Here is a 13,694-nt window from a genome sequence, read left to right as displayed (position 1 = left end):
ATGGTGTGTGGAGGTTGACCAACAGTGAAGCATGGTAAGGGTGAATGGTGTGTAGTGTTTCACCAGCAGTGAAGCATGGTACAGGGTCTTGGGATGTGTAGGTTCACCAACATTGAGGCTTGGCAGAGGGTCGTGTGTGGAGGTTCATCAACAGTGAGGCTTGGCACAGAGTCATGGTGGGTGGAAGTTCACCAGCAGTGAGGTTTTGCAGCATCAATCTTTTTTGATTCACATACTCTGCATTGTACTGCCATCTAGTGATTGTGTCTGGAATTGTCTCTATTTCTAATTGTCTTTTTTAGGTCTCGCCTAGGCAGCGCTTGCACTGTCTCTGCCAGACATGCTGTATTCAGGATTTGGGTTTTAAAAGCTCCGCCCATTTTCAAGGACTGCTCCTGGTTACATGTGTTGTTACACAGAGCTTGTGAGCACTACTTCTTTCTTTAAAATGGTGCACTCAATCAATCAATCAATCATAGTATTTATAAAGCGCACTACATACCCGTGAGGGTCTCAAGGCGCTGGAAACGGTGGGAATGCTGCTACTGTTCGAAGAGCCAGGTCTTGAGAAGTCTCCTGAAGGTTAGGAGGTCTGCGGTCTGCCGCAGGCGGATGGGGAGGGTGTTCCATGTCATGGCGGCGAGGTGGGAGAATGATCTGCCGGCGGCGGTCACTCTTCGGATGCGGGGGACGGTGGCGAGGGCGAGGTCGGTGGAGCGGAGCTGGCGAGTGGGGGTGTAGAGGCTGAGTTGTCTGTTGAGGTACGTTGGTCCGGTGTTGTGGAGTGCCTTGTGTGCGTGGGTGAGGAGCTTGAAGGTTATCCTCTTGTTGACGGGGAGCCAGTGCAGGTCTCTCAGGTGGGGTGTGATGTGGCTGCGGCGAGGGATGTCGAGGATCAGGCGGGCCGAGGCGTTCTAGATGCGTGCTTGCAGTTTACAGAGCTCTGCTGTAAACAGGGCTGTAAATCTTGCTCTTATCTTGCCACATTAGCTGTGCATTCAAAGACCAAGGTCTGTTTTGGCTGCCTCCGCCTCTTCCTCCCTCTTGCTTTTGAAGCACACTGCCTGTCTTCCCAGTCCCTGCCTTCCTATAGCTGCTTCCACCTCTGTCTCAGAGCTCAACAAGCATTTGCAATGCAATAGGTCTCGCATCTGCGAGAGTTTGAGCTATAAGTATTAAAAATGCAATGCCTTTTATTGATGTGGTATGAACACCTGCAAGCGGTGCGTAAACACGGACTTTGTACTTATAGTCATTGCTTATGAGAAGCAAAGCTGACAGTAATTGCGCCTCTTTTACTGCCAGGCTTGCTTCTGCTAAGCAAAGACTTTAAGTACAAAGTGCGTGTTTATGCACCGCTTACTGGTTTTCAAAACACATAAATAAAAGGCATTATCATTTACAATGCCTATAGCTCTAACTCTTACAAATGCGAGACCTATTGCACCTCTTCAGTGTCCGGGCGACAGTGAATCTGTGGGACACCAGAGACCCAGGGGGCGGCTCTCGGCCTCGATCATCTGAAAGTCTTTGATGGTGTACAGTCAAGTGTCTCTAAACTGCATGTGCTGAAAGCTCCTCTATAGTGACTCTAGAAGAGGAGTTCTGGAACCTTCCTTTTCCTGCACGAAGGCTCAGGCAGTGTCCTAGGTGTCTGACCCACTGAGCTGCGCTCGACATGATGAGGCTGGTGATGGTCAGTGCCTCTGTTTTTGTGTCAGCCAAGGCTCCAGGCGCCGTTCGAAAGGACCCATGAAAAGGACCAGCCCCTTCCCTCCGCCTGCGCCATGTTCGTGTCACTTTCCTCAGCTATGTCCATAACATAGAAAACTAACGACTGTAGCCCCTTTGCTGAGGAGACTTGGAGCAATGGTAGTTGGAACGAACTCAAGGCCTCATAGCAAACGTGGGCCCTTGGGTAGTGCAAACATCAGAAATATTTTTATTCCTTCAAACATTCCAAAAGTATTAAACCATCTGACTGTATGCATCTTAGGAGAGGAGATCTCAGGCTGTCCCTCTGGGCAAAGCATCATAGTTGAGACAATCTCGGGCCATCTCTCTGGGTGAAGCATCGTAGGTGAGGCAATCTCAGGCCATCTCTCTGGGTGAAGCATCGTAGGTGAGGCAATCTCAGGACATCTCTCTGGATGAAGCATCTTAGGTGAGGCGATCTCCGGCCCTCTCTCTCTGGGCGAAGAATCTTAGGTGAGGCAATCTCAGGCCGTCTCTCTGGGAAAAGCATCTTAGGTGAGGCAATCTCAGGACGTCTCTCTGGGCAAAGCATCTTTGGTGAGGCAATCTCAGGCCGTCTCTCTGGGCAAAGCATCTTAGGTGAGGCAATGTTAGGCCGTCTCTCTGGGTGAAGCGATCTCAAGCCGTCTCTCTGTGCGAAGCATCTTAGGTGAGGCAATGTTAGGCCGTCTCTCTGGGTGAAGCGATCTCAAGCCGTCTCTCTGTGCGAAGCATCTTAGGTGAGGCAATGTTAGGCCGTCTCTCTGGGTGAAGCGATCTCAAGCCGTCTCTCTGTGCGAAGCCCAACAGAGCCCTCCTGTGTATTTTCCCAAAGTCGAAGCACATCTTGGTAAGCCTTCACATCAGCTATTCACGTGACACACCAACTTGTTCTGACGATCTCCATAGATGCTTCCTCTAGGGAGCTTACAAGAAATTTGAAATCCGTTTGATCAGACTAAAGAATCCGAATGGAAGGGTTCACCTCTACCAACATGCCGTTGTCCACTGAAGGCCTCACGATGCACTGAATACCACGCGGGTGCCTTCCGTCCTTGTAGATAGTCCCTACCGTCTCCTTGCTGTCTCCTTCTGTCTGAAGGAGCAGATGCTGCGTTGTGTACTCTGTGTCGAAGCGATAGCAAATTTATTGAAAGTGATCAGGCAGGTCACCGTAGGAAGGGTCTCAGCAAGAAACGAGCCTCGTGTGGATCCATTCCTGTATGAAACTCTTCAAGAGACGATCTTCTGGGACAATTGGAATCCGTTGAGTATTCTGCTTCTGAAACATTTGTGGCAAAATAGAATGAAACTCAATCTGCGGCGAGGTGAGCTGAGGGGTGCAACCCAAGACTTCTTCCCAGCCCTTGTTTTCCGATGACGGGAGCACTACCCCGCTTGAGTTATGATGATCAAACGTTTCTGTATTTGGGAGAAAATCTTCAGTCATCCTTAACGGGAGCCCCTGGGCTTGCACCTTAACAAGCTATAAACATTTTGAATCAGTCCTGAAGCTTCTTATATCCATCAAGAGAATTTTAGGATCAAGTTGGGTGCCGATGGAGCCGAACAAGCTCAGCCTCACTTGGAGTGGTGGTGAGCTCAGCCTCACTTGGAGTGGTGGTGAGCTCAGCCTCACTTGGAGTGGTGGTGAGCTCAGCCTCACTTGGAGTGGTGGTGAGCTCAGCCTCACTTGGAGTGGTGGTGAGCTCAGCCTCACTTGGAGTGGTGGTGAGCTCAGCCTCACAGAGGAGTGGTGGTGAGCTCAGCCTCACTTGGAGTGGTGGTGAGCTCAGCCTCACTTGGAGCGGTGGTGAGCTCAGCCTCACCTTGGAGTGGTGGTGAGCTCAGCCTCACTTGGAGCGGTGGTGAGCTCAGCCTCACAGAGGAGCGGTGATGAGCTCAGCCTCACAGTGGAGTGGTGGTGAGCTCAGCCTCACTTGGAGTGGTGGTGAGCTCAGCCTCACAGTGGAGTGGTGGTGAGCTCAGCCTCACTTGGAGCGGTGGTGAGCTCAGCCTCACAGAGGAGTGGTGGTGAGCTCAGCCTCACTTGGAGTGGTGGTGAGCTCAGCCTCACTTGGAGTGGTGGTGAGCTCAGCCTCACTTGGAGTGGTGGTGAGCTCAGCCTCACAGAGGAGTGGTGGTGAGCTCAGCCTCACTTGGAGTGGTGGTGAGCTCAGCCTCACTTGGAGCGGTGGTGAGCTCAGCCTCACAGTGGAGCGGTGGTGAGCTCAGCCTCACAGAGGAGCGGTGGTGAGCTCAGCCTCACAGTGGAGCGGTGGTGAGCTCAGCCTCACAGTGGAGTGGTGGTGAGCTCAGCCTCACAGAGGAGTGGTGGTGAGCTCAGCCTCACAGTGGAGCGGTGGTGAGCTCAGCCTCACAGTGGAGCGGTGGTGAGCTCAGCCTCACAGTGGATTGGTGGTGAGCTCAGCCTCACAGTGGATTGGTGGTGAGCTCAGCCTCACAGAGGAGCGGTGGTGAGCTCAGCCTCACAGTGGAGCGGTGGTGAGCTCAGCCTCACAGTGGATTGGTGGTGAGCTCAGCCTCGCAGAGGAGTGGTGGTGAGCTCAGCCTCACAGTGGAGCGGTGGTGAGCTCAGCCTCACAGTGGAGCGGTGGTGAGCTCAGCCTCACAGTGGATTGGTGGTGAGCTCAGCCTCACAGAGGAGCGGTGGTGAGCTCAGCCTCACAGAGGAGCGGTGGTGAGGCTGAAGGAGTCAGCGCTAAGCAGGAAGATTTGTTCGTTCATCACCAAAGTGTTCGTGGGTGGTGGGGACAGGTCAGAATCTGGATAGATGTGCTTACAGGTTTGAAGTTCACTCTATGCGGCTCTTCTTGTTTTATGTGACTTGATTTCTAGCAGGAATTCTGATAAATAATCTTTTATAGATCTCAGAAAGTCTGATTGGCGCAGAGCGGATCATTTAAATGAGATAGGAAAGCTCTTGCTATCAGAAAGCCGACGTTGGAACTGACACAATTACTGCGCTCCACCAGGTATCTTGGAGAGAGTGATTTAGAGCCGTGAAGAAGACTCAGCCTTTAGTACCATCTGGGCAACCCTGGGGTGTCACTGCCCCATTTGTGTGTCACTGCCCCACTCGGGTGTCACTGCCCCATTTGTGTGTCACTGCCCCACTCAGGTGTCACTGCCCCACTCAGGTGTCACTGCCCCATTCAGGTGTCAGTGCCCCATTCGGGTGTCACTGCCCCACTCGGGTGTCACTGCCCCATTTGTGTGTCACTGCCCCACTCAGGTGTCACTGCCCCACTCAGGTGTCACTGCCCCATTCAGGTGTCAGTGCCCCATTCGGGTGTCACTGCCCCACTCGGGTGTCACTGCCCCATTTGTGTGTCACTGCCCCACTCAGGTGTCACTGCCCCATTCAGGTGTCAGTGCCCCACTCAGGTGTCACTGCCCCATTCAGGTTTCACTGCCCCACTCGGGTGTCACTGCCCCACTCAGGTGTCAGTGCCCCACTCAGGTGTCACTGCCCCATTCAGGTGTCAGTGCCCCACTCAGGTGTCACTGCCCCATTCAGGTGTCAGTGCCCCACTCGGGTGTCACTGCCCCATTCAGGTGTCAGTGCCCCACTCAGGTGTCACTGCCCCATTCAGGTGTCAGTGCCCCACTCAGGTGTCACTGCCCCATTCAGGTGTCACTGCCCCACTCGGGTGTCACTGCCCCACTCAGGTGTCAGTGCCCCACTCAGGTGTCACTGCCCCATTCAGGTGTCAGTGCCCCACTCAGGTGTCACTGCCCCACTCAGGTGTCACTGCCCCACTCAGGTGTCAGTGCCCCACTCAGGTGTCACTGCCCCATTCAGGTGTCAGTGCCCCACTCAGGTGTCACTGCCCCACTCAGGTGTCACTGCCCCATTCAGGTGTCAGTGCCCCACTCAGGTGTCACTGCCCCATTCAGGTGTCACTGCCCCATTCAGGTGTCAGTGCCCCACTCGGGTGTCTTTCAAGCAGCTTCTCCTAGAGTAGTGCGCACACAAGTGTCTGGGGGCATTTCAAAGCCCCTCACTCAGTTTTTGGAGGTGGTAAGTGTAGTAAATACGCTTAGTCACTTATTAATTACGTACAAATGTATTCAAATGCTCAACCGGACGTCTTCAAAGCGTCTAGCTCTGAGCCAACAACGATAGACACTGCTAACGTACATAACACCCTTTGAATCTTAACGACCCTCATTAACTGGCTATGGGCTCGAGATAATGCCCACGAGCATGCACATTTAAATATATACATCTAGCAATCATGTGAATTCAAGAAACAACGCGTTCTCGCTCTGCTTTGTTCTCGTGAAGACTGAATCAAGACACGGGAACCAAGCAGAACAAGGCACGCGACACTACAAGAAGGTATTGGAAGAAAGGTCCCCAACATGGCTCGGTAAAGCCTGTCCTGTCATGGTTCTGCCCTGTCCGGTCGTTGTCCTGTCCTGTCATGGTTCTGCCCTGTCCGGTCGTTGTCCTGTCCTGTCATGGTTCTGCCCTGTCCGGTCGTTGTCCTGTCCTGTCATGGTTCTGCTTTGTCTGGTCGTTGTCCTGTCCTGTCCTGTCCTGGTTCTGTCCTGTCCGGTCATTGTTCTGTCCTGTCATGGTTCTGCCCCATCCGGTCGTTGTTCTGGCCTGTCCTGTCATGATTCTGACCTGTTCTGTCCTGTCATGGTTCTGCCCTGTAAAGTCGTTGTCCTGTCCTGTCATGGTTCTGCCCTGTCCTGTCGTTGTTCTGACCTGCCATGTCCTGTCATAATTCTGACCTGTCTTGTCACGTTTCTGCCCTGTCCTGTTGTTGTTCTGGCCTGACCTGTCCGGTCATTGTTCTGTCCTGTCATGGTTCTGCCCTGTCTGGTCGTTGTTCTGGCCTGACCAATCGTGTCATGGTTCTGACCTGTCCTGTCATGGTTCGGCCCTGTCCGGTTGTTCTTCTGTCCTGTCATGTTTCTGTCCTGTCATGGTTCTGCCCTGTTCGGTCGTTGTCCTGTCCTGTCATGGTTCTGTCCTGTCATGTTTCTGTCCTGTCATGGTTCTGCCCTGTTCGGTCGTTGTCTGGCCTGCCCTATGAACTGGACTCTCAGCGTTGTTTGGGGCACACCCAAAGGGTGCGCCCATTTGGGGTGAGGGTGGCTATCTTCCTCCTCCTTAAAGCGATGACGTCAGAGACTCTCTGGGGGGGGGGGGGCTTTATTTATTTATTTATAAAGCGCGACATGCATCGCACGGGGATATCGCGGCGCTAAGGTCTGTTCGAGTGTCTGACATCAGTCCTTGGGGAATAGGTGGGGGTTGAGTTTCTTTCTGAGAGCCATGGTGTCCTCGGTGAGGTAAGTCCTGTGGTGGCGGCAGGTATGGGATGGTGCGTCCACCTGCCCTAGTCTTTTTGTCTCCGCTAACTCCTGCTGGCGTGACCGTAGGCACCTGGAAGGGGCCTGACATGGGATTTTATGGCGAAGAACCCTGGGGCCACATTGGTGAAGCGCCTTGTGTGCCCGGCCCAGGAGCTGGCCCCTCGCTCTGTGACGCACGGGCCGCCACTGGAGCTGCCTCGGGCCTTCAGATGCTGATCTGTATCCTCCCTTGATGCACACTAGTGTGGCCCGTGCGTTTTGTGTCAGTGTCACCTGCAGGCGTTTGAAAGGGCCCCTGCCGTGCCAACGAACAGTGCATTTCCGTAATCTAACCTGCTACTCAGTAGGGCGTGTGTGATTGCTCTCCTGCATTCCAATGGGGTCCAGGGGAAAAGCCTTTTTTAAAAACTTCAGCGTGGAGAAGCTTTCTCCACACAGGGTCCGCACAGAGGGTCTCCACACAGAGTCAGCACACGATCCTGCATGAAGAGGGCCTCCACACAGGGTCCGCACACGATCCTGCATGGAGAGGGTCTCCACACAGGGTCCGCACAGAGGGTCTCCGCACAGGGTCCTCACACGATCCTGCATGGAGAAGGCCTCCACACAGGGTCTCCACACAGGGTCCCACACGATCCTGCATGGAGAGGGTCTCCACACAGGGTCCGCACACGATCCTGCATGGATAGGGTCTCCACACAGGGTCCGCACAGAGGGTCTCCGCACAGGGTCCTCACACGATCCTGCATGGAGAAGGCCTCCACACAGGGTCTCCACACAGGGTCCCACACGATCCTGCATGGAGAGGGTCTCCACACAGGGTCCGCACACGATCCTGCATGGATAGGGTCTCCACACAGGGTCCGCACACTATCCTGCATGGAGAGGGTCTCCACACAGGGTCCGCACAGAGGGTCTCCACACAGGGTCTGCACACGATCCTCACAGGGTCCACCGTCCGCACACGATCCTGCATGGAGAGGGTGTTATGAATGAGCACACCCAGATTTTTTGCACACTGCTTGGGTGCCGGGGCATCTCCCAATGGGCGGGGCCACCATGACGCATCCCAGATCTGATTGGCTCCACCGAAGAGCACGATTTCCGATTTCTCAGCATCGGGGGCGACAGCTCCGGGCTCCACTCCACCCACACCCAGCGAGCCTCTCTGCCTAAGCGTGGGTGCTGTGTGTGAAGAGGTGTGTTCATGTGTGGGGGTGTCTGTGTGTGCACGTGCGCCTGTCCGGTGGTCTCCCCTCAAGTGCCAACAAGGATGAACTGTCGCCACAGCCCTCTGGCCCTGGTGGGCGTGGCAGGAGGCATCCCCAAGAGGTCATGCCCCCCCTCCCCCAGTCTCGGGGCTCATGCCCCCCCCCCCAGTCTCAGGGCTCATGCTCCCCCAGCCTCAGGGCACATGCCCACCCCCCCCCCCAGTCTCAGGGCTCATGCCCCCCAGTCTCAGGACTCTCCCCCAGTCTCAGGGCTCATGGCCCCCCAGTCTCAGGGATCATGCCCCCCTAGTCTCAGGGCTCATGCCCCCTCCCCCCGTCTCAGGGCTCAATCATGCCCCCCTAGTCTCAGGGCCCATGGCCTCCCAGTCTCAGGGCTCATGCCCCCCCCCAGTCTCAGGGCTCTCCCCCCAGTCTCAGGGCTCATGGCCCCCTAGTCTCAGGGCTCATGGCCCCCCTAGTCTCAGGGCTCATTGTCCGCAGTCTCAGGGCTCATGCCCCCCCAGTCTCAGGGCTCATGCCCAACCTCCAGTCTCAGGGCTCATGCCCAACCCCCAGTCTCAGGGCTCATGCCCCCCCCCCAGTCTCAGGGCTCATGCCCCCCCCCCAGTCTCAGGGCTCATGCCCCCCCAGTCTCAGGGCTCATGCCCCACTAGTCTCAGGGCTCATGCCCCCCCAGTCTCAGGGCTCATGCCCCCCCCCCAGTCTCAGGGCTCTCCCCCCAGTCTCAGGGCTCATGGCCCCCTAGTCTCAGGGCTCATGCCCCCCTAGTCTCAGGGCTCATTGTCCGCAGTCTCAGGGCTCATGCCCCCCCCCCCCAGTCTCAGGGCTCATGCCCCCCCCCCCCCCAGTCTCAGGGCTCATGCCCCCCCCCCCCAGTCTCAGGGCTCATGCCCAACCCCCAGTCTCAGGGCTCATGCCCCCCTAGTCTCAGGGCTCATGGCACCCCAGTCTCAGGGCTCATGGTGTTGGTGTGGGGGGGCTTCTGGGTCAGCACTGCCTGGGATCAATCGCCAGGGCCTCTCTCTGCTGCGGGTCCCCAGCTCTGAGTTTCTAACCACTGAGTTGTGTTTTTTTCTCAGTGTTTCCTCCGCTCATCACCGAGACGCCATCCGGAACTGTGCAGTGAGCGCAGACCAGATCCAGGGCCTGCAGTCCCCCATGTCCCCCATCTCCGAGACCCCCGGATCCCCCGCCTACAGCACAGGTGAGTGTCTGCCCCTGAAGCTACCGATAGGACACCCTTGAGATGTCTGACGCCTCTTAGCTCTGCTGCCAGGACGTCAGGTGAACCCTGACCCTGGCTTTGTGTAGGGCACCCCCCACCCCCGGACTGATGCCCGTGCTGCCTGTGCGCTCTCCTGAACCTGCTTTTAGTCACAGAGGCCTGGAGGAGGCTTCTCAGCAGCATGGATGCGCCGAGTGGGCAGGCATCAACTCTGGGAGATACATCCTCACAAGTGGAGCATATCTAGCGCCTAGTGGAGCATATCTAGCGCCTAGTGGAGCATATCTAGCGCCTAGTGGAGCATATCTAGCGCCTAGTGGAGCATATCTAGCACCTAGTGGAGCATATCTAGCGCCTAGTGGAGCATATCTAGCGCTAGTGGAGCATATCTAGCGCTAGTGGAGCATATCTAGCGCTAGTGGAGCATATCTAGCGCTAGTGGAGCATATCTAGCGCCTAGTGGAGCATATCTAGCACCTAGTGGAGCATATCTAGCGCTAGTGGAGCATATCTAGCACCTAGTGGAGCATATCTAGCGCCTAGTGGAGCATATCTAGCATCTAGTGGGCGGGGTCAGAATGTCCGCGAGGGTCTGGGGCAGGCAGACTCCATTTCAATGTTTAACTCTAGTAAGTTCATGGACTGCCTTATGAGTGATGTCATGTGTCATGTTGTCAGTGAGGCGATGATCAGTGAACTGGGCCTGTGGCCAGCACGCCATAGCTGTTGAACTTCAGTGGTGGTTAGATTTTGGTGTCGGCCATTAAATCCCCTTCTGCTGAGGGGCCACCGTTCAATCTCTGCCTCGTGCGGAAAATCTCGGACCAACATTGCTGATGCATTGAAGTCACAGTGTCCGATCCCTTTGATCTGACTCTATTCCCAACAGCAATCTCGCGAGGATTGACGGGTGGTGGCGGCCCCTGCACCTGGAGTCCACTGCAGGACAGACCTCAAAGCCCACCTTTCTCTCTCCTTCATCTCCTCTTCAGACCCTGAGGCCTAGCGCCTGGAGGCTCTGCAGGACAGACCTCAAAGCCCACCTTTCTCTCTCCGTCATCTACTCTTCAGACCCTGAGGCCTAGCGCCAGGAGGCTCTGTAGGACACACCTCAAAGCCCACCTTTCTCTCTCCGTCATCTCCTCTTCAGATCCTGAGGCCTAGCGCCTGGAGGATCTGCAGGACAGACCTCACAGCCCACCTTTCTCTCTCCTTCATCTCCTCTTCAGATCCTGAGGCCTAGCGCCTGGAGGCTCTGTAGGACAGACCTCACAGCCCACCTTTCTCTCTCCCTCATCTCCTCTTCAGATCCTGAGGACTAGCGCCTGGAGGCTCTGCAGGACAGACCTCAAAGCCCACCTTTCTCTCTCCGTCATCTACTCTTCAGACCCTGAGGCCTAGCGCCTGGAGTCCACTGCAGGACAGACCTCAAAGCCCACCTTTCTCTCTCCGTCATCTCCTCTTCAGATCCTGAGGCCTAGCACCTGGAGTCCACTGCAGGACAGACCTCAAAGCCCACCTTTCTCTCTCCTTCATCTCCTCTTCAGATCCTGAGGCCTAGCGCCTGGAGGTTCTGCAGGACAGACCTCAAAGCCCACCTTTCTCTCTCCTTCATCTACTCTTCAGACCCTGAGGCCTAGCGCCTGGAGGCTCTGCAGGACAGACCTCACAGCCCACCTTTCTCTCTCCGTCATCTCCTCTTCAGATCCTGAGGCCTAGCGCCTGGAGTCCACTGCAGGACAGACCTCAAAGCCCACCTTTCTCTCTCCTTCATCTCCTCTTCAGATCCTGAGGCCTAGCGCCTGGAGTCCACTGTAGGACAGACCTCACAGCCCACCTTTCTCTCTCCCTCATCTCCTCTTCAGATCCTGAGGCCTAGCGCCTGGAGTCCACTGCAGGACAGACCTCACAGCCCACCTTTCTCTCTCCGTCATCTCCTCTTCAGACCCTGAGGCCTAGCGCCTCGAGGCTCTGCAGGACAGACCTCAAAGCCCACCTTTCTCTCTCCTTCATCTCTTCTTCAGATCCTGACGCCTAGCGCCTGGAGGCTCTGTAGGACAGACCTCACAGCCCACCTTTCTCTCTCCTTCATCTCCTCTTCAGATCCTGAGGCCTAGCGCCTGGTCCACTGCAGGACAGACCTCAAAGCCCACCTTTCTCTCTCCTTCATCTCCTCTTCAGATCCTGAGGCCTAGCGCCTGGAGTCCACTGTAGGACAGACCTCACAGCCCACCTTTCTCTCTCCCTCATCTCCTCTTCAGATCCTGAGGCCTAGCGCCTGGAGTCCACTGCAGGACAGACCTCAAAGCCCACCTTTCTCTCTCCGTCATCTCCTCTTCAGATCCTGAGGCCTAGCGCCTGGAGGCTCTGCAGGACAGACCTCAAAGCCCACCTTTCTCTCTCCTTCATCTCCTCTTCAGATCCTGAGGCCTAGCGCCTGGAGTCCACTGCAGGACAGACCTCAAAGCCCACCTTTCTCTCTCCGTCTTCTCCTCTTCATATCCTGAGGCTCTGTAGGACAGACCTCACAGCCCACCTTTCTCTCTCCTTCATCTCCTCTTCAGATCCTGAGGCCTAGCGCCTGGAGTCCACTGCAGGACAGACCTCAAAGCCCACCTTTCTCTCTCCTTCATCTCCTCTTCAGCCTCTGAGGCCTAGCACCTGGAGTCCACTGCAGGACAGACCTCAAAGCCCACCTTTCTCTCTCCTTCATCTACTCTTCAGATCCTGAGGCCTAGCGCCTGGAGTCTACTGCAGGACAGACCTCAAAGCCCACCTTTCTCTCTCCTTCATCTACTCTTCAGATCCTGAGGCCTAGCGCCTGGAGTCTACTGCAGGACAGACCTCACAGCGCACCTTTCTCTCTCCTTCATCTCCTCTTCAGACCATGAGGCCTAGCGCCTGGAGTCCACTGTAGGACAGACCTCACAGCCCACCTTTCTCTCTCCTTCATCTACTCTTCAGACCCTGAGGCCTAGCACCTGGAGTCCACTGCAGGACAGACCTCAAAGCCCACCTTTCTCTCTCCTTCATCTACTCTTCAGATCCTGAGGCCTAGCGCCTGGAGTCTACTGCAGGACAGACCTCACAGCGCACCTTTCTCTCTCCTTCATCTCCTCTTCAGACCCTGAGGCCTAGCGCCAGGAGGCTCTGCAGGACAGACCTCAAAGCCCACCTTTCTCTCTCCTTCATCTCCTCTTCAGATCCTGAGGCCTAGCACCTGGAGTCCACTGCAGGACAGACCTCAAAGCCCACCTTTCTCTCTCCTTCATCTCCTCTTCAGATCCTGAGGCCTAGCGCGTGGAGGCTCTGTAGGACAGACCTCACAGCCCACCTTTCTCTCTCCTTCATCTCCTCTTCAGACCCTGAGGCCTAGCGCCAGGAGGCTCTGCAGGACAGACCTCAAAGCCCACCTTTCTCTCTACTTCATCTCCTCTTCAGATCCTGAGGCCTAGCGCCTGGAGGCTCTGCAGGACAGACCTCAAACCCCACCTTTCTCTCTCCTTCATCTCCTCTTCATATCCTGAGGCCTAGCGCCTGGAGGCTCTGCAGGACAGACCTCACAGCCCACCTTTCTCTCTCCTTCATCTACTCTTCAGATCCTGAGGCCTAGCGCCTGGAGTCCACTGCAGGACAGACCTCAAAGCCCACCTTTCTCTCTCCTTCATCTCCTCTTCAGATCCTGAGGCCTAGCGCCTGGAGGCTCTGCAGGACAGACCTCAAAGCCCACCTTTCTCTTCCTTCATCTCCTCTTCAGATCCTGAAGCCTAGCGCCTGGAGTCCACTGTAGGACAGACCTCACAGCCCACCTTTCTCTCTCCGTCATCTCCTCTTCAGATCCTGAGGCCTAGCGCCTGGAGGCTCTGTAGGACAGACCTCACAGCCCACTTTTCTCTCTCCTTCATCTACTCTTCAGACCCTGAGGCCTAGCGCCTGGAGTCCACTGCAGGACAGACCTCAAAGCCCACCTTTCTCTCTCCTTCATCTACTCTTCAGACCCTGAGGCCTAGCGCCTGGAGTCCACTGCAGGACAGACCTCAAAGCCCACCTTTCTCTCTCCTTCATCTACTCTTCAGACCCTGAGGCCTAGCGCCTGGAGGCTCTGTAGGACAGACCTCACAGCCCACCTTTCTCTCTCCTTCATCTCC

At 55.8% G+C, this 13,694-nt stretch overlaps 1 protein-coding gene across 2 annotated transcripts in view; it reads left to right on the top strand.

The window, feature by feature from the left end:
• Positions 1-13,694, top strand: part of SH2D3C (SH2 domain containing 3C) — a 363,972-nt gene that overhangs the window by 230,439 nt on the left and 119,839 nt on the right. For both annotated transcript variants that reach the window (XM_085614137.1, XM_085614136.1), the window contains one exon: positions 9,401-9,525. In XM_085614137.1, the coding sequence (XP_085470263.1) occupies positions 9,401-9,525 (125 nt within the window). The remainder of the gene's footprint in view (positions 1-9,400; positions 9,526-13,694) is intronic.

This window comes from Triturus cristatus, chromosome 1_2 (assembly GCF_964204655.1).
Source record: "Triturus cristatus chromosome 1_2, aTriCri1.1, whole genome shotgun sequence".
NCBI classification, from domain to species: domain Eukaryota; kingdom Metazoa; phylum Chordata; class Amphibia; order Caudata; family Salamandridae; genus Triturus; species Triturus cristatus.
Note: the sequence above shows the minus strand (reverse complement) of the source record. Positions and strands in the feature narration are given on the sequence as shown.